The sequence below is a fragment of the Tasmannia lanceolata genome, unplaced genomic scaffold, assembly GCF_043159265.1.
Source record: "Tasmannia lanceolata isolate RefF3 unplaced genomic scaffold, GAP_Taslan_0.1 ptg000021l, whole genome shotgun sequence".
Taxonomy (NCBI): domain Eukaryota; kingdom Viridiplantae; phylum Streptophyta; class Magnoliopsida; order Canellales; family Winteraceae; genus Tasmannia; species Tasmannia lanceolata.
The window spans coordinates 8141592-8163112 of record NW_027518698.1 but is presented as its reverse complement, the minus strand read 5'-3'; the positions used below and the strand labels follow the sequence as shown (position 1 = coordinate 8163112).

The window sequence follows — 21521 nt, the reverse complement described above, 5'->3', positions numbered from 1 at the left end:
CAGTTCCTAAGGCGATTCATCGCTCATCTGACATCAACTTGTGAACCTATCTTTAAGCTCTTAAAGAAGAACTCTTCCAAAGAATGGACAGAGGAATGTCAGCAGGCCTTTGAAAAGATAAAGCAAAGTTTGTCTGAACCACCGATAGTAGCACCAGTGATACCGGGACATCCATTGCTGCTTTATTTGTCAGTAACAGAAACCACAATGGGTTGTATGTTAGCGCAGCAAGATCCAGAAACCAAGCATGAAAAGGCTGTGTATTATCTTAGCAAGAAGATGTTGGAGTATGAACAGAAGTATACTGTCCTAGAAAAAACCTGCTTAGCCTTGGTTTGGGCTACTCAGCGACTCAGGCATTACATTTTATCACATAAGGTCTTGCTCCTGTCAAGGATGGATCCTCTGAAATATCTCTTTGAAAAACCAGCCTTGACAGGCAGGACTGCCAGATGGTTATTGTTGTTGTCTGAGTTTGACATCACCCATGTAACCCAAAAATCAGTAAAGGGCCGAGTCATTGCTGAACAATTGGCAGAAGCACCCCGAGAAGAAAATCAGCCTTTCAAGACGATGTTCCCAGATGAAGAGATCATGATGGTAGAAGATGAATATCCAGAAACTGGTTGGACCCTCTATTTTGATGGAGCAGCAAACCAAACAGGGCAAGGAGTAGGGGCATTGCTTGTGTCACCCCGAAATGAGCATGTTCCCCTTGCAGTTAAGTTACAATTCAATTGCACCAACAATATGGCAGAGTATGAAGCATGCATTGTTGGGCTTGAGGCAGCATTGGCCTTAGGCATAGAGAATCTTGACGTATATGGAGATTCAATGTTAATCATTTGCCAAACCCAAGGAGAATGGAGAACCAAAGAAGAAAAGTTGCTGCCATATCATGAATACTTGGATATTCTCGCTAAGCAATTCCAGCACATCACTTTCAGTTATTTGCCAAGGTTGAAGAATAGATTCGCCGATGCCTTAGCGACGTTAGCTTCTATGATTGACATACCTCACAATATGAAAATGAGGCCCATCACGGTTCAAGAGCAATGGGCTCCTGCATATGTTGATGCTATAGAGATAGCTGCAAGATGTCCCGATGGTAAACCATGGTATACGGACATAAAGAACTACATCTCGGGCCAGGGGCATCCCAATGAGGCGTCGAATAAGGAGATAAGGACTTTGCAGAGATTGGCGGCTAACTTTGTCATTTGTGGAGGAGAGCTGTATCGACGGTCCTTCGACGGAATTCAACTCTTATGTGTCACTGAAGATCAGGCAGAAGAAATTCTCGCAGATGTTCATGAAGGGGTGTGTGGACCTCATATGAATGGGAAGATGTTGTCAAAGAAGATCCTACGTCTGGGGTACTATTGGCCAACATTGGAAGCAGATTGTCACACATTTGTGAAGAAATGCTATAAATGTCAGATACATGCGAATCTCATCCATGTACCACCTACCGAATTGCATTCTCTTACTTCTCCTTGGCCGTTTTCGGTTTGGGGAATTGACATTATTGGCAAAATTTCCCCTAAGTCATCTAGTGGTCACGAGTACATACTCGTTGCAATTGACTACTTCACTAAGTGGGTTGAGGCCGCTTCTTATGCAAAGCTTACATCCGCATCAGTTGCTAAATTCATACGAACCAACATCATATGCAGATATGGAATTCCCCATGAACTTATCTCAGATAACGGATCTCATTTCAAGAAAGAAGTTATCACTCTTTGCGAAGAGTTCAAGATTAAGCATCATAAATCTTCACCTTATCGGCCGCAGACAAATGGAGCGGTGGAAGCTGCAAACAAAAATGTCAAGACTATCATTAGCAAGATGTCAGAAACTTATAAGGATTGGTCGAATAAGTTGCCGTACGCATTGTGGGCTTACAGAACATCAATTAGAGCTTCAACTGGGGCAACCCCTTACTCTCTTGTTTATGGTATGGAAGCAGTGCTACCTGTGGAGATCCGTGTACCTTCGCTCCGAGTATTGACTGAAGTCAAGTTGCCAGAAAATGAATGGGCAGACGCCAGATATAAAGAGCTGAACATGCTAGATGAAAAGAGGTTAAAAGCACTTTACCATGTGCAGGGTTATCAGCGCAGAATAGCCCGGGCTTTTAATAAAAAGGTTAAAATCAGAGATCTCGAAGAAGGCAATCTTGTTCTAAAAGAAAATCGAGCACCAGTGCTTGACCCAAGAGGCAAATTCAAGCCTAATTGGTCAGGGCCATACATCGTGGACCAAATCTTACCCGGAAAAGCCGTCAAGCTCCGTAATTTAAATGGAGAAATATTGCCGGAACCAACAAATCTTGATCAACTCAAGAGGTTCTATGCTTGAACACCAGAAGGCCGTCTTTTGGCCGAATAAAACCCAAATTCATAACCCAAAATCAAAAAATATATAACCTTTTGCAAACCCTTTCGAGCCTACATAAAATTTTCCTTCAAAACCCAATGTACTAGGGGCATTCCCCTGAACTACGCATGACCTGATTCCTACACTGGGATACGTAGGCAACCTGTTCACAGGTTCGGTCGAAACTCTTGCAAAACCTTAAGCCATTCTTTGAAAAGCTCTACCTCACCTGTAAAGTCCTTTTGGTGTTCAAAAAAAAAAAAAAAAAAAAAATGGAGCTTGAAAATCCGCTAGATTGAAAACCTGAAAAGGCGATCTAGGCAAAATTCAGGATCATTCCTCTGCTAAGTTGAAAACCTGAAAAGGCAGCTTAGGCAAAAGTTAAGGGGGTAGCCTGCTGAGTTGAAAACCTAAAAGGCGATTCAGGCAAAAGTTAAGGTTGAACGGTCCGCCAAGTTGAAAATCTAAAAAGGAATACTTGGTCGTGGTAAGATGGGGTTCACGCCAGAAGAATTACATCGACCTCTGAACTCTCAGTAGGTCAGGCAAAAATAACAATGATTCCCGAAACTAAGGGCATTAATTTCAAAACAATCCGAAAGTTGATAGAAGGATATATGAAGTATCACTGTCTTAAAAAATATGTGAAGATGTTTATCAGTGGAGAAACATTCTTTAAAAGAGGCTAACCTAACCCAAAAGAAAATACTGATAAGTCAGAAGCATCACGAGATCACTTGAGTAATCTTTCTTATTTTGTCTTTTTATTACCAATGTCTGTGGTTCTATTTTTAGAAAAATTTACAAATGCTATTTTAAAGAATTGTTGTAGGGTGCAATCACTCTGAAGGCAGGTTCATTAACGGATTCCGAGAAACTTGGAAAAGGTGCGACTGTCACGAATGGTGAAAAATCGTTGCAAGAATGATCTCTGGTCAATGAATAGAAGAAGGTTAGAAGGCCTTAAACTGGGGCAGGTTGCTAATAAAGTGGCATCTCATATTCAAGCCTTGAAAGACCTTTGCTGCATGGTGGTATTGAATCATTTGCTTCCAAAATTGTTAATTGGAGATTCCAGTTCCCCCTTTCCTGATAATCTCTGTTATCATATACTCTCTGAGTCCATTTGAAAGTGGTCTTCTTTCTTTGAACATCATACAAATATGATATCTCATTTCCTTGGAACTCCGTAAAAATACGGTATTCCATTTTCTTCTAAGTCCATTCAAAAATGTTCTCTTATTCTCTTTGAGCATCATACAAATATGATACCTCATTTCCTTGGAATTCCGTAATTCATCAAATCCAATTCTACGTTAAAATCAAATTCCCAAAATTCATCAAGTCCAATTCTACGTCAAAATTCAAAATCCCAAAATTCATCAACTCCAATCCTACGTCAAATTCAAATTCCCCAAATTCATCAAATCCAATTCTACGTCAAATTCAAATTCATAAAAAAACCTCCAAATTCATTAATCTCAACCGAAGATTGAAGCCGTAAAAATACGGTATTTCATTCTGAGTCCATTAAAAAATGTTCTCTTATTCCCTTTGAGCATCATACAAATATGATACCTCATTTCCTTGGAACTCCGTAAAAATACGGTATTCCATTCTCTTCTAAGTCCATTCAAAAATGTTCTCTTATTCTCTTTGAGCATCATACAAATATGATACCTCATTTCCTTGGAACTCCGTAAAAAATACGGTATTCCATTCTCTTCTGAGTCCATTCAAAAATGTTCTCTTATTCTCTTTGAGCATCATACAAATATGATACCTCATTTCCTTGGAACTCCGTAAAAAATACGGTATTCCATTCTCTTCTGAGTCCATTCAAAAATGTTCTCTTATTCTCTTTGAGCATCATACAAATATGATACCTCATTTCTTTGGAACTCCGTAAAAATACGGTATTCCATTCTCTTCTGAGTCCATTCAAAAATGTTCTCTTATTCTCTTTGAGCATCATACAAATATGATACCTCATTTCCTTGGAACTCCGTAAAAAATACGGTGTTCCATTCTCTTCAGGTCCATACAACTATGGTCTCTTACTCTCTTTGAGCATCATACAAATGTGATGTCTCATTTCCTTGGAAGCCGTAAAAATATGGTATTTCATTCTGAGTCCATTCAAAAATGGTCTTTTCTCTTTGAACATCATATAAATGTGATGTCGAGCGGCACCGCAGCGGGATTTTTTTACTACATTCCAATTCTAGGACTTCGTTTTGGGTTTTACATTAGGTAGTAAATGCTTGCGTCTAGGTTCCGTAAAGTCTTTTGTCGATTAAAGCTACGCAAAATGGTTCTGTCATTTTGACTTTGGTATTCGATGACTACGTCATCTCTACCAAAGAGGGGCATCTGTAGACACCCCATTTTGCTCTGCTTTGATTAAAAAAGAAATTAGGGTTTCGCTATCAATTTTTCAATGTTTTCTATTCCGGTGTTCGTCCCTTACGCTTTTTCAAATCTTTCTGGTCATTTCTGCATTGTTCTGATTTTTTCCGCTAAAGTGCGGAGAAGGGTTATTCGTGAGAATCCGAGCAAGGGAGAATTTGTACCCGTTTGGTGGGCCCGCATTGAACATTTGTTTAAAATTGAATCAACCGGGGGCCCACAGTGTGGGGCCCGCGTTGTGGGGCCCGCGTTGTGGGGCCCGCGTTGTGGGGCCTCAATGGGGCCTCTTGTGAGGCCTCTTATGAAGAGCAATGATGGTAGCTCTCCACTAAGACAACATGATGGGCCCTCCACTAAGAACAATAATGATGGATTCTCCACTAAGAAACATGATGGGCCCTCCACTAAGAACAATAATGATGGATTCTCCACTAAGAAACATGATGGGCCCTCCACTAAGAACAATAATGATGGATTCTCCACTAAGAAACATGATGGGCCCTCCACTAAGAACAATAATGATGGATTCTCCACTAAGAGGGACAACATGATGAGCTCTCCACCAACATATCTCTCTCTCTCTCTTTCTCTCCCTATATATATCTTCCTTCCCATCCATAAAAAAGAAGAAAGAGAAATTTATCTTCCATTATCTCTTTCTCTTCCATTATCTCTTCTAATCACTCCCTCCAATCCCTTTCCTCAATATATTCTTCCATCCCTCTCCCTAATATTCTTCTTCCATTATCTCTTCACTCCCTCAATCACTCCCTCTAAACACTCCAGAGAAAGCGAAAGACGGCGGAGCGGATCGGCGGCGGCAGGATTTTTTATATTTTTTTGGATTGGGCGGAGATCTTCACCACAGGTAGGTGCATTGTTCTCAAAATATTTCTGTATTTTTCCGAATTTTTCTGATTTTTTCCGCAAATTGTGTTTTAAAAATGGAAAACTCTTCAAAAAACATCTTTTGACGAAGAAAAATTAAATTATATACCAAACAGATTCTAAAATTAATGAAATTTCGTGGGAAAATAATATGTTATTGATTCATTTTACCATGAATTTATAAAGATTTTTGGAGTTTATTTGGTATATTATTTAATATTTTCTTTGAAACTTATCAGATTTTAGGAGAATTTGTACTAACATCAGATCATCATTAAAATTCATAAAATTTTTACAGTAGTCTTATCTTCCATATTACTTGTTACTGTAAACTTTTCGTGTTATTTGGATCTGTTTTAATATGGGATGTAGTGTTAATTTATAATCTGGTCTGGAAATTGTAAAATCCGAAATTGGTAGTAAATAATTTCTAAAATTCATGAAAATCTCACTGCATGCTATTTTGATTCATATAGTATTTCTGTAGAAATTTCATAGAATTTAGAGTTGTATTTCTACTAGTTTATGTGTTAATTGTGCAATCTGGACATTTAATGGATTAATCAAGATTAAATGTGAATTTAATGTAAAAATATGCAAAACTCATCCTGTAAGCTACATACATTTTCATCTTGCTGCTGTAGAAATTTCAAATCATTTCGAATTTATTTGCAACAATTTCACTTGTAAAACCGCTCGTATGCTTAAAATTGATAAAATCCATGGAAAATTCGAAATTAATTGAAAATCATATAAAAATTCCTAAAGAACTTTAAAATTCTGTCACATGTTCACTCCTTAATCCATTAAAACAGAAATTTTAGGATCTTTAGATTTTCCTGGAAAAATGGCCAGTGCATCCATAATCGTATCCCAATTGCAACTTGATCTTTGACAATTTGAATATTTAAGTTATAGCATGTTGTTGGCTCCGAGGTTATTGTCCACGGAAATCCTGAGATTCTGCCAGGCAATAAGATGCTATAACCTAAGTATTAAATTGCACAAGGAAAGAGCGCACGATTCCCTCCTTTGGATGCCATTCAAGGCCGAAATTGGTGAACCCTAGAACCATTGGTAATCCTTAAATGTCTAGAAACTGAAAATCTTCGAAATCTGAAACTCATTAACCTCGAGAACTTAAATCGATTTATCTTGTGTCTTTCGGAACCATTGGATTATGGTTTCCAATCTAAAGAACCATTAGAGCCCAATTTAGGAACACTGGTGTCGTGCCGTGTCCTAGGTTTTAGGGAGTCCTAGAGTTAGGAGTCCAGCCTCATCACGGACGCTTGCTATGAATAGCAACCGTACCATAGGTCTAGTTACACTAGTCACCCAATCTTTCCTTAAGACAAGCCTAGTAAACTAGGATGTAGGCAAACCTGCATTAGTCTAAGGAACAACTTGCATTTAGATAAGAATCATACAGCATCTTAGATGAAATCCTAAGATAATAAAATCCTCAACTTGAATTAAATAACTACTTTTAAAACTGTTGAAACAGTCAAATCCGTTTAAGTCGGTGTCCTAGTTGAGTTAGGCATAAGTAGCTTAGCTTAGGTGCACCGAACTACGTCGACTCTGATCCCAGTGAGGCTTGGGTACGTAGGCAGCTTGGATGTCAGATGGCATACCAACCGCGAGTCGGCACCACAACAAATTGTGGTGTTTTGTATTTTAATTTTATTGTAAATTCTTAATTAAATCACTTAGGATCTTCTATGAGATTAGAATCTTAGGAGAACTTGCACTTAGATTGAATCCAGACAAATCAAGAAATCAAAATACACATTTAGGATTCACATTGAAATTAAATCATAGGATGCATGTCCCGTAGATAACATATTAACATAGAGTTGAATGAGCCATTTAAAATAAATTTAAAAGAGTTAGCTTTTGGAATCGAAGACCGATTATCGGGCAGGAATGGTGCATGTGGTGGATAAATCCCCATACCTTCCATTCTTGTAACCAGGTAGCGAGTCTAGATTTCTGGTTAATTACGGGTCCTAGATCCCATATCTAGGTGGCGACTCTGTCAGTCTCTTTTATGTGGAATTCGGATTGCCTTAGTGATCCCAAGTTCACATAAAAGACGAATCTAAATCAACACTAAGAAGCACACGCCAATCGCGTGGGTATTAGAGACCAAGAGAGTGCAAGGCGGCTCGCGCCCCACCCCTCTCGCGGGATCGTGTCCCACAGATCCTCAGGGACGCCAAGGAGTTTGTAAAAAAATGCAGCCCTTGCCAAAGGTACGCGACCACCCCCCGTCAACCGGCCACACCATACACCGCGATGGCAGGACCCTTGCCTTTCGCCATGTGGGGCATGGATCTACTCGGGCCTTTCCCAAAAGCCTCCGGGGGGCGTACCATGTTGTACGTCGCCATCGACTACTTCACCAAATGGGTCGAGGTTAAAGCCGTGGCAAAGCCCAATTCGAAAGCGACGGAGAAGTTCTTTTATAAGGACGTGGTTTGCCGTTTCGGCATCCTAAAGACACTTGTAACAGACAACGGTCCCCAGTTCGCAAGTGCTGAATTCGGCAGATTCTGCGATAGCCTAAGCATCGAGCATCGTTTCGCCTCCGTAGCACACCCATAGGCCAACGGGCAAGTAGAGGTAACTAACATGATCTTGCTTCAGAGCCTCAAGAAGCGATTGGGAGAAGCTGGGAAAAACTGGGTAGAGGCGCTCCCTAGCATCCTCTGGGCCTATCGAACGACGCTGCGGACCGCGACTGGGGAATCCCCTTTCAGCTTAACCTTCGGGGCCGTAGCGGTCATTCCGCTAGAAATTGGCCTCTCCAGCTTCCGCACGGAGAATTATGACGAAAAGGGAAACTCTGAACTCCTACAGAACACTCTCGACCTCGTGCTTGAAAAAAGAGAGCAGGCCCTCCTCCGAACCGCCTCCTACCAGCAGAGGGTAGCACGGTACTACAACGCCCGAGTAAAAAAGCGCTCGGTAAAGCCCGGAACCTGGTACTACGGCGGGCAGAGGTATCCGACCCCCGCAATGCCGGGAAACTCGCACCTAAATGGGAAGGACCATACAGGGTCGTTCGAGCACTTCGCCCCGGGGCCTACCAGCTAGAACGCCTCGACGGGACCCCAGTCCCTCGCAGTTGGAGCATGGACAACCTCCGAGAGTTTTACCAGTAAAAAGATAGGGTAAGTCCCGTGTTTTCCTTTAAAAGTATGACGAGTGTTTTGTTTGTTTCCTTTTTGTATTTTCTAGGAGCAAAGATGTACTTTCCTCTTTAACAAATCAATGGAATAGCGTTTCTACCTAAGCCATACGCATCTCCACTTTCTGGCCCATAATAAATAAGGGACCCGAAAGAAGACAAGGAGTGAGATAGAGGTACCACCGGGGCCGTCCCCCCCCCCCCCAAAGATACCCTAAAACGCTCCCCATGAAAGACAGGGAGTGAGACAGAGGTAGCATCGGGGCTGATCCCCCCGAGAATACCCTAAAACGCTCCCCATGAAAAAAAAGACCTCCCCTTTAAGGGCAGACGGGACCCATTAACCCCGAACTGATCACTCGAGGGGAAGATAGTCCTTCCACAAAAGACGCCCTACGAGGCACGCTAGGAGTACCCTCGCCAGCAAAGATCGCAACTTAAAAAGCCCGAAGAGCAATACCGAAAGCTCAAAGAGCTCGCGGCACATCATATATAAAGAAAAGAAAGATAGTTCAAATGTTATTAGAAACCAAATACGTCAATAAGACCAAAAAAAGGAAGAGCAAACTTCCCAAGGCATCCTAACGTTACTGAGCCCCCTCAGAAGTCTCAGCAACTGCAGGATCTACCAAGGCAGCCACCTCCTCCTCGGCCGACTCTGGTACTTTCACCGGTATCGGCAAAAGACCCTCCGAAGCGCCTCCCTCAGCCTCGTGCATCAGCTTGTCGAGAGGGAATGAAGGATCGACCTCTTGAACACGTCACCGGCATTCAGCAAAAGCATCAATCTCGATGTCCACACTGAACGCAGCCGCGGCCTTGAGAAACTCCTCGGAGTCGCGCCATTCCTCCCGCGCCTTCGCCAGTTCCCGGGCATGCGTTCGTCGAGCCACCGCCAATTTGTCCGCCGCACGGCTTCTCCCTTCCATGGTTGTTCGGAGGTCTTCCCGAAGTCGAGCAACCGTATCATCAAAGGCCGCTTTCTCCACCCGGGCTTTGTCCAAGTCCTCGCTCAGCTGCCGGACTCGCTCCTCAAAATCACCTATCTCAGCCTCATCCTCCAGCAGGCACTGCACTATCCTCCTCGCATAGCTTTGGGACTGCAAAAGCAAGCCATCAGAAAATTTCCAACGTACGATCTCAAAAACAACAAAGAGAGAAAAGTACAATCAGAAAAACAGACCACCCGGTACTTACGCAAGATGTTGATTGAAAATACTAAGCCCCCAGGACCCTGCGATCGAAGCCCTCCAACTCAGCCTCGTCGCCAGGAAGAGTGGTGGTCACCCCTAGCTCCACCCCAACTCGGGGATTCGCGAGAATGCTATCCTCAACGCCAATCTTCCAGTCAGGTTTAAACAGCTCTCCTCGCACCTGGAAGCACTGCGGCGGAAGCTCCACCCGCTCCAGAAGAAGCTTAGTCATAACCGCCCCCTCCATCCGACTTGGCACGTCCTCCGAGAAGGCAGGAGGATGCGCCGCACGACTAGCATCCCCCTGTCGAGCGCCTAAAGGGACAGCCCTCTTGGGGGAAGGCTCCGACTCCGGAGGAGAAGACCTAGCCGCCCCCTTTTCTCCGACCGCTCGACCTGAGGGGCTAGAAGGCACGGATGCTGGAAGCCTCCCTTGCGACCGGCCCAGCCTGGCCGCGGCCATAAAATCAGAAGGGATCTTCTTGCGGCTCGCCAGACCCTTCGTCGCCGCCGCAACCCCCTTCCCCTTACCAGCGTCACCAGAAGAAGACATACCTCCTGCCAAAAACAGGAGAACAACAACCGCTCAGAACAAAGGAAAACAACAACAACAACAAAAAAAAAGGGGGGGGGAGGCTCACCACGATAGCTGGCGGAACTCTCCCCCGTTTCCTCGCCCATACAGCGGGCCCTCCTCTCCACAGCTCTCAGCAAACCGAGCCTCTTCAGGCCCCTCTCCCATCTAAACTCAGAAACGTCAATAGCCTCCCCAGAGGCGAGCTTCCCCAAGTTAAACTTGCTGTAATCAGACTCGTCGGGGAGGGACTTCCTTCGCCACTCAACGGAGCGCCTCCAAGAGCGAGGAAAGTCCCAGCCAACGTCCGATGGAGGAGTGATGAACACATACTCCTCCTTCCACTTTTTGATGGAAGAAGGCAAGTTCGCCGCAATTTTCACCTGAGGGCGCTGGGTCAGATATAACCAGCTGTCCTCCCCCTTCACCAACGGGATAAGGGCAACGCAGGCCCGGAGCAGCGGAAGGGTAGGCTGAACCTTGTGAAGACCCGCGTTGGCCACAAAGGCCAAGAGAGTGCGCCAACTATTAGGCGACAGTTGGGAGGGGGCCACTCGGTAAAACTCAAGGGCCTCTACTATAATGCCCAAGAGCGGGAACCTAACCCCCGATAATCGAGTTCTCAAGTCCTGATACCGGCCTCGGCAAACGATTCCTGAGAGGAACCAGCCTCAAGGGCTTTCCCCGCTCTCTCATCTTCCTCCCCTTTACGAGAGGGAGTCCCATGAAGCTTTTGTTCATCGCCACCGCTCGTTCTTCTCTCATGTCCATCGTAGGGAAATGGAGGTTTGTAGCCGGAGGATCGACATGGATCGGGAGATTGCGGCCTTGCGTGCGGAGAATGATTTGTTGAGGAATCGGGTGCGGTGGTTAAATGACCAGACCCGATTTGCTGAGAATTGGCGTTGGGGGAGCTCTTCGGAGGAGGAGCAGAGTGATAAGGAGCTTTCCGATGCGGAAAACTCCGTCAGCGGCCAGTCGCTCTGAGCGGGAGGTGGCGGGATGAGCAGGATTTTGGAGGAGGCGTTTTCCCCTCGCCCTCTCTTCTCCTTTTTTTTTGTTGGGGGCCCTGGGGACCCGGGCCTGCGTGCCTTTTTGTTTTTACTCCCCCCTTTTTGTAGGCCTGTGGGCCAGAAGGAAGTAGTTTATGAATGGCTATTTTTTCATTTTTTTTATGACTTGTATCTTGTGTTTGCTTTCCCTTCGCATGTTTGCCTTCCCGCGCGACCCGAGTCTTTTTCGCTGTGCTTGATATTTTTTCGTTTGGTGGTATTGTACGTCGGGCCCATGTGACTTGCTCCGAGCCCCTTGTAGTGGGGTCTGAATCTTTTGCTATTGAACATGGCCTTTTCCATCTTGTGGATTTGTATGCCGGGCCCTTATGATGGGTCCCGAGCCCTTTGCCATCGTACGTGGTCTTTTCCATCTTGTGGATTCGTATACCGGCTCCTTGTGGTGGGGTCCGAATCTTTTGCTATTGAACATGGCCTTTTCCATCTCGTGGATTTCTATGCCGGGCCCTTATGATAGGTCCCGAGCTTTTTTGCCATCGTACGTGGTGAGGGTTTAAGGATGGTTTGCTGGGGAAGTCACTTAGCGGTAGGGGTAGGGACGTCTTTTCCGTATGGCGCTTCGAGTTTTGGCGGTTCCCTTGAATTTCCCAATCGGCGCCACGTGTGCGCGTCCCATCGGATTAGAAAGGAAGGGAGATCAAACGACGCGTGTTGAAACCCTAGCCCTTTTTAAAGTCTTTTTGGGGATTTCGTTCTTTGTCTTATTTCTTCGTCTTCCTCAAGTGAAACGGGTTTTCTTCCGCGGCGATTTTTCTACGTATTGCTCTTCACCAACCTTCTTCCGGTGAGTCCTGTGTCTTTTATTTCATCCGACATTTGATAGTTTACGATGTCTGTCGCGACCGTTCCTCAGAGTCCCTCTTCTGAGTCGGTAGAAGTAGTGGAGAGGGCTCTGCCAAGAAAAAGGAGGCGATTGTTTGTGGAGGGAGGGGGCGGCGACTCTCGAGACGTACAGCAGCCTACGGAGTTGAAAGATAGCTCTTGGGCTTCTAGGTCATCGCTGGAGGCCGCTCCTTCGGAATCTCCTGCTCGAGTTTCTTCTGCTCGTGAGGCGGAGATTAGGGACATCCGGTCTGGTGCCGTTATTCGTCCCGGTCGAGTGACGTGTTTTAGGAACACCTTGGGAGAAGGGGCAGCGGAGAAGGTTAGGAATAAAAGATAACCGACCGATAATCGATTATCGAGTCCTCTCCAGTGGTCAAGTCCTTAAGCCTCTAATCCTCCGATAATCGAGTCCTCCAGTGGTTTAGAATAAAAGATTTTGATATATGTTCAAGTTCTAGGGTTTCATCTAAGGTCTTGCATTATATTAAGTTGCATTGTGTCTAGAGAGTCCTTTGTCGATTAAAGCCACGCAAAATGGTTCTGTCATTTTTACTTTGGTATTCGATGACTACGTCATCTCTACCAAAGAGGGGCATCTGTAGACACCCCATTTTGCTCCGCTTTAATCAACAAAGAAGTTAATGTTTTTCTATCAGTTCTTCGGTGTTTTCCATTCCCGTGTCCGTCCATTATGATTTCTCGATCTTTTCAATTATTTCCGTCAGGTTTCGCATTTTTCCGCTAAGTGTTGAGAGGGGTTATCCACGAGAATCCAAGCAAGAGAGAATTCAGACCCGTTTGGTGGGCCCGCATTGAGCATTTGTTTAAGATTTGGATCGAACAGGGGGTCCGCATATTGTTTTAATGAAAAATGAGTTTTGAACCTACTTCGATCCAATGCATGAAGATGCCCATCAAGGGAGCAGTCAAGATCTCAAGAAGGTTATTTTAACAACCAATTTTTGTTGTGACCATCAAGTTGAACTATTCGGATAATTCTCGGAAATGATTTTTAGGCACAACTTTATAAGTTAGTGGTATGTATCATCCGGCGAGCGAAATTGATTTGGAGGGGCACATCCCATACATATTGAGACCCATGAATTGGACGGCTGAGATCATCCAATGGAAGGGATTTGAATGCAAGTAGTGCAGTACAAGAAGAATTCACCCATGATAATGGACCCACATTAATTTATTGTATGGGGCAGGGGTGCTAATATCAATTTTTAATCACAAATGGAAATTGGTTTGTAGAGGATATTGACCGAATGGTGGTCCATACATGATGATGCATTGAATGGGGAGGTGGAAGTAGATAGTGAGGTCCAATAATATGCAATGAATTAAATTTGGGAAAGAGATATGTTCGGCCAATTTGGAGGCGGATTGGCTGTGACATCATGATGAGAAGATAGCAAGGTGTCTCAGTGTTTCTATTTCAAAGATGAAGAAATGACTGAATATCTAAGGGATTTTTTTTTTTACTAAGCACTTGCTATGTATGCATGAGTGTTACGACATGCATACATGCATAGTTTTTTTTTTTAGAAAGAAAAATATATAAAAATGGGATTTCCAAGAATATATAGAGGAAAGCAAGCGAATTCTTCAAAAATGGAAAATTGCCGTGACTCTCAAAAAAGAAGGGAGCAAGCTGTTAAAGAAAAAGGGAAAGTTTCTTTTACAAAAAGAAGAAAAGGAGGAGGAGCTTTCTCTCACGATAGATACGGCAGCTGGAGGAGGAGAATGGGGAAAAAGAAAAAAAAAGAAAGCAAGCTGTTGGATTTCTTAAAAAGGAGGGCAGTAGCTAGTTTCTCAGGGGGGACAGAGCAAAATCCCTCTGGAGAGATCAAAAGATCGATCTCTCCAAAAGGCGGGCTCGATATACTCTATCTCGGACGCTCAAGAGCATAACCCAGCGGATTCCCACTCTCCTCGGGCTCCCTCTGTTTCTCGGCCTCCTCCATCTCCCAACCTCTCTCCGCCCCCTCTGTTCTTCCCTTCCGCTCACTCACCCACATTCGGTCTCTCATCTCTCTGTGTGGAGGGCGGTGGCTCTGTTTTGGGTTCCAAAAAAAAAAAAAAAAAAGAAAAAAAAAAAAAAAGAAGAAGAAAAAAACAGAGAACAGAGTTCGGTGTTTCCCTCTCCCCCGCAACTCTGTTTTTCTGGCTCTCCCCCACAACCCTCGGTTTCCATCTCACTCTTCCCCACACCTCTGTTTTCATCTCATCCCTCCTCCATCATCTCTATATCTGCCCCAACAGACCCTCTTCAGCCGACCAACATATAGAAAATAAAAGAAAAAGAGAAGTAACAAAAAAACAGAGTATCGTTTTTTATCTCACACCCACCATCTCTCTATATCTCTCATTCTGTGTATCGCTCACTCAACCTATCTCAACAGCCTATCCCCATCTCAGTTCCTTTCATTGCCTCTCACCCTCTCATCTCCTCCCGCTCTGCAAATCAACGCAAATCTCTCCTCTCCGGCTCGGTCTGCAGATCAACACCAAGTTACAAGAGATGCAGGTATTTCTCTCAGGTTTTGGTCGAAACCCATGGAATGGTTTTTCTCTCTCTGTATTCTGAGTGATACCAGAGCTCTCTACCTCTCCCTTAATTCTGGTTGAAACCCAGATATGGGTTTCTCTCTATCCTCGAATCCGATTAATTTTTCTCGGTCTCTCTCTCCTGCTATGTTTCTGGATGAAAACAGAGTGTGGTATCATATTATTTTTGAATAGTAGTGTACCCTCTCTCTTTCTCTCTCTCTCCCTCTATCTTCCTCAAGCTCTCTCTCTAGTTTTTTTTAGTTTCTAAAAAAAAAGAAAAGAAAAAAACGTGAAAAAAACAGAGTGTCGAGACACTCTGTTTTTTTTCTCGTTCCCTCTCTATCCCACAGCCATCTCTATAACTCTCTCAAACTCTCTTTGTTGTTTTTTTCCTCTCATATTCTCTCTCTTTTCCTCTCATATTCTCTCTCTCACTCTCTCGCTCAAGCTCTCCATGCTCTCATCTCACCTTCTCACCTCTCGGCCTCTCATTTTCTTCTACACATCTAGCACTCCTCTCACATCTGTTTTTCCATCCATCCATCTATCTCACTTACCCCTCTCTGTTTCTCACCTACGCACAATTCCCTCGGTTTTCTTTCACAAACTCTCTAAGCTCTCTATATCTCTCTTTCGAACTCTCACTCTCATACTCCCCCTCCATATCATTCTCTCTCACAGCAGTGAGAAAAAACAAAGGAAAAAGTAAAGAAAAAAAAAGCAAAGAAATAAAGAGAAAGAAAGGAGGTTGGATCGCACGTCGGCGGAATTTTCGGCTTTTGGATTCGGCGGGGATCTCCACCACAGGTAGGTACACTGTTCTCGAATTTTTCCGAAATTATTTGGTATTTTTTTAAATTTTTGCATGATTTTTAAGCATTTAAATGATTTTAATTCAATATTAAATGTGTGCGCTCAAAATCATGATCTGCATGAGCGTTTCAAATCCGTTTCGTCCCGAAATTTAATACAATGTTCTATCTAAGAAGAGTAAAGTAACCATCGGATCGGATCGGACATTGAATCAAAGGGTTTCAAAAATTTGAATAAAGAGTGGAATTTTATTTAAAATAATGGCTGAGTAATTACGAAATTCGAAAAAATAGCCATCTCAGGATGATCTATTTTATGGAATTTTAAATTTTTCTTGTGTTCACCACATCAGAACAAGGTTAAAGGATGTTTTCTGGAGTCGTAATTTTCTCGAAAATCGTGTTTTAAAAATAGAAAACTCTTCAAAAATATCTTTTCGATGAAGAAAAATAAAATATATACTAAATGAATTCCAAAATTAATGAAATTTCGTGGGACAATAATATGATACTGATACATTCTACCAGGAATTTTTGAGAATTTATTGAATCTGTTTAGTATATTATTTTATGCTTTCTTTGAAAATTATCAGATTTTGGGAGAATTTTTACTGATATCAGATCATAGATAAAATTCCCAAACTTTTTACAGTAGTCTTATATTCTATATTTCTAGTTGCTGTAAAAGTTTCAAGTGCTTTGGATCTTGTTTCATATGGTATGTAGTGTTAATTCATAATCTAGGCTGGAAATTGAAAAATCCGAAATTGATAGTATATAGTTTCTAAAATTCATGAAAATCTCACAGCATGCTATATTTACTCATATCTTATTTCTGTAGAAATTTCATTGAATTTAGATTTCTATTTCTAGTCGTTTCTGTGTTATTTTGGTAAATCTGATCAATTAATTGTTAAATCAAAATTAAATATGAGCTTAATGTTAAATCTGTAAAAATCTTTCAGTAAGCTGCACTTCATCATATCTTTCTGCTGTAGAAGTTTCAACTCATGTTGAATTCGTTTGCAACAGTTTCACTTGTAAAATCACTCATATGTTTAAAATTGATAAAATTCATTGAAAAATCGAAATCAATCGAAAGTCATCTGAAAATCTCTAAAGAACCTTAAATCTCTGTCACATATTAACTCCTTAATCCATTGAAACAGAAATCTTAGGATCTTTAGATTTCCCTGGAAAAATGACCAGTGCATCAATAATCGTATCCCAATTGCAACCGATTTTTGACAATTTGAATATTTAAGCTATAGCACGTTGTTGGCTCCGAGGTTACTGTCCACGGAAATCCTGAGATATGCCAGGCAATAAGGTGCTATAACCTAAGTATTAAATTGCACAAGAAAAGAGCGCACGATTCCCTTCCTTGGATGCTATTCTGGGCCGAAATTGGTGAACCCTAGAACCATTGGTAATCCTTGAATGTCCAGAAACTGAAAATCCTTGAAATTTGAAATTCATTAACCTCGAGAATTTAAATCGATTTGTCTTGTGTCTTTCGGAACCGTTAGATTATGGTTTCCGATATAAGAACCATTAGAGCCCAATTTAGGAACACTTACGTTGTGTCGTGTCCTAAGTTTTAGGGAGTCTTAAGTTTCAGGGAGTCCTAGAGTTCGGAGTCCAGCCTCATCACGGACGCTTGCTATAGATAGCAACCGTACCATAGGTCTAGTTACACTAGTCACCCAGTCTTTCCCTAGGACAAGCCTAGTTATCTAGGATGTAGGTTAACCTGCATTAGTCTAAGGGACAACTTGCATTTACATAAGATCATATAGCATCTTAGATGAAATCCTAGGATAATAAAAATCTTCAATTTGAATTAAATAACTTATCTTAAAACTGTTGAAACAGTCAATCCAGTCTAGATCGGTGTCTTAGTTGAGTTAGGCATAAGTAGCTTAGCTTAGGTGCACCGAACTACGTCGACTCTGATCCCAGTGAGGCTTGGGTACGTAGGCAGCTTGGATGTCTGATGGCATACCAACCGCGAGTCGGCACCACAACAAATTGCGGTGTTTTGTATATTAATTTTCTTGTAAATACTTAATCAAATCACTTAGGATTTTTCATGAAATTAGAATTTTAGGAGAACTTTCACTTAGATTGAATCCAGACAAATTAAGAAATCAAGATACACATTTAGGATTCACATTGAAATTAGATCATAGGATGCATGTCCCGTAGTTAGCACATTAATAGAGAGTTGAATGAGCCATTTAAAATAAATTTAAAAGAGTTAGCTTTTGGAATCGAAGACCGATTATCGGGCAGGAATTGTGCATGTGGTGGATAAATCCCCATACCTTCCATTCTTGTAACCAGGTAGCGAGTCTAGATTTCTGGTTAATCATGGGTCCTAGATCCCACATCTAGGTGGCGACTCTGTCAGTCTCTTTTGTGTGGAATTCGGATTGCCTTAGTAATCCAAAGTTCACATAAAAGATGAATTAAAATCAATAATAAAAATGCACACGCCAATCGCGTGGGTACGAGAGACCAAGAGAGAGCGTGGCGGCTCACGCTCCACCCCTCTCGCGGGATCGGGTCCCACAGTCACCCAATAGACGCCGGTCCAACAACCGTCGCCGATCCACGAGCCGACACCGATCCTCTAGCTGGCATCGCTCCAGAAGCAGACGCCGATCCCGCAGCAAACACGACACGCACCGCCACTAGCGTCCCCAGAAAGAAGAGCCCCCAGAGCAACCACAGGCCCGCGAACAGCCACCCACCATTATTGGAAAAATCAATATCATCACGGGTGGGCCGGCAGCGGGAGGGCCGACAATCGCCGGTCGGCGGGCATATGCTGAACGTGTATTCTCCATGGATATGCCTTCCAAAAAGGCCCGAACAGATCCTCCCCGTGAGGACCAGATCATCACTTTCTCCAACAACGACCTTGACGGGCTACAGGTCCCGCATGACGACGCACTGGTCATCAGACTAGTCGTCGCCAACTTCGACATAGGAAAAATTCTAGTCGACACAGGAAGCTCCGTCAACGTGCTGCACCTCGACAGTTTTGAAGAAATGAGACTGGGCGGGGAAAGGTTGGGACCCGGTGGAGTATTCCATCTACGGGTTCTCCGGTGCGTCCGTACGGGTGGACGGCAAGATCGACTTACCCGTGACCTTTGGGACATACCCCCTCCAAAAAACCATCCTGACCACCTTCCTGGTTGTAGATATACCATTCACTTACAGCGCCATTATCGGGCGACCCGCTCTCAGAGATTTGGAAGCTGTAGTCTCCACCCCCCACCTCAAGATGAAATTCCCCACCCCTACCGGAGTAGGGGAGGTCCGGGGACAGCAAATGATCGCGCGCCAGTTCTACGCAGCAAGCCTGAGAGGAACCAATGCCCCAGCCGAAAACTTCACGATCGATAATGAAGATCCCCAGCAGCGGGCCCGCACAATCAGAGGAGAGCCCGCCGAGGAGCTAGACTCCATCCCCATAGCCCAAGATCAGCCGGAGAGACAAGTCCGGATCAGTTCCCTACTCAAAGGCCCCCTGCGAGACCAGATGATCGACTTCCTCAAGACCAACAAGGACATGTTCGCATGGTCCGCTAAAGACATGCCCGGTATACCCAAGGAACTAGCCGTTCACAAGCTGAATGTGAACCCAGCCCTTAAACCCGTCCGGCAGAAAAAAAGAAACTTCGCGATAGAGCGTCAAATTCACATAAAGGCCGAAGTGGAAAAGCTACTACAAGCCGGGTTCATCAAAGAAATCTGGTATCCCGAGTGGCTGTCAAACGTTGTCATGGTCAAGAAACCTAGTGGAGGCTGGCGGGCCTGTATAGACTTTACAGACCTAAACCGGGCCTGCTCAAAGGACCCCTACCCCCTCCCGCGCATAGACCAACTCATCGACGCCACATCCGGGCACGAACTTCTCACCTTCTTGGATGCGTTCTCAGGCTACAATTAGTCAAAATGCACGAGCCAGACATCCCGAAAACAGCGTTTATCACCGATCAGGGCGTCTACTGCTACATTGTTATGCCTTTCGGTTTAAAAAACGCGGGCGCCACCTACCAGCGGCTCGTAAATAAGCTATTCCAGGCGCAAAAATCCGATACCTAAACATAGAAAAGTTCGCCCTCGCAGTCGTCAGCGCCGCCCGAAAACTCCGCCCCTACTTCCAGGCCCACCCCATTGTGCTTCTAACCGACCAACCCGTGAGGAAGATTCTCCAAAAACCAGAGACCTCGGGTAGGATGGTAAGTTGGGCCGTCGAGTTGGGAGAATTCGACATACAGGTCCGCCCGAGGCCAGCTATCAAATCCCAAGCCCTCGCTGACTTTATAGTGGAATCCACGGCCTTGGCCGTGGAACCAGCAACAATGGAGGATGACAAGGGCCCCACCGAACAGACGGCTCGCAACGACGTCGCACCAGACTCAGTCAGGCAAAGCAACGATGTTCATTGGACCCTGCACGTTGACGGCTCAGCCGGGAAAAAAGGGCACGGGGCGGGAGTGGTCCTCCACGGCCCAGAAGGATTTACGCTGGAGTACGCCCTCAGGTTATATTTCAAAGCCTCCAACAATGAAGCTGAATACGAAGCCTTACTGGCAGGACTGAATCTAGCCGCGGAGCTCGGCGCGGGAAAGTTAAAAGTCCATAGCGACTCCTAGCTCGTCGTCAACCAAGTGAACGGAATATACGAAGCCAAAGGCCTCAGGATGAAGAGATACCTCCAGAAGGTCTAAGAAAAGCTGCAGGGAATGGGAGAGGTAGAGATCCTCCAGGTACCGCGAGACATGAACAATCGAGCGGATACATTATCAAAAATTGCCGCCGAAGAGACCCATGACTTCGGCACCGTGCTCACAGAAATACTGCCCCACCCCAGCATCGACGAGGTGTAAGTTTTGGAGATTCCACCTGGACCAAACTGGATGGACCCCATCATGCGATACCTGAAAGACAGTATACTGCCCAGAGATAAGCTGGAAGCCCGGCGCGTAACTGCAAGAGCCGTCCACTACGTGGTCCACGGGCCCAGGCTCTACAAACGGTCACACACAAGGCCGTACCTCCGATGCCTGGTGCCCTCCGAATCAGACTACGCGCTACGAGAAGTACATGAAGGGATCTGCGGAGACCATGGAGGCGGCAGGACTCTCGCTCAGAAAATCGTGAGGCACGGCTACTTCTGGCCTACGATCCTCAGGGACGCCAAGGAGTTCGTCAAGAAGTGCAGCCCATGCCAAAGGTACGCGACCACCCCCCGCCAACCTGCCACACCATACACCGCGATAGCAGGGCCCCTGCCTTTTGCCATGTGGGGCATGGATCTACTCGGACCCTTCCCAAAAGCCCAGGGGGGGCATACAATGTTGTACGTCGCCATCGACTACTTCACCAAATGGGTCGAAGTCAAAGCCGTGGTAAAACCTAATTCCAAGGGGACGGAGAAGTTCTTCTATCACGACGTGGTGTGCCGTTTCGGCATTCCAAAGACACTTGTAACAGACAACGGTCCCCAGTTCGCTAGTGCTGAATTCTGCGATAACCTAAGCATCGAACATCGTTTCGCCTTCATAGCACACCCACAGGCCAACGGGCAGGTAGAGG

General features: G+C 44.5%; 1 protein-coding gene across 1 annotated transcript; it reads left to right on the top strand.

The window, feature by feature from the left end:
* The first annotated feature begins 8313 nt into the window (after positions 1-8313).
* LOC143855420 (uncharacterized) lies at positions 8314-8977 on the top strand. The gene is made up of 2 exons (XM_077365537.1): positions 8314-8684; positions 8923-8977. Exons 1-2 carry the CDS (start codon positions 8314-8316, stop codon positions 8975-8977), a joined length of 426 nt encoding a protein of 141 aa, XP_077221652.1.
* Positions 8978-21521: the final 12544 nt, after the last annotated feature.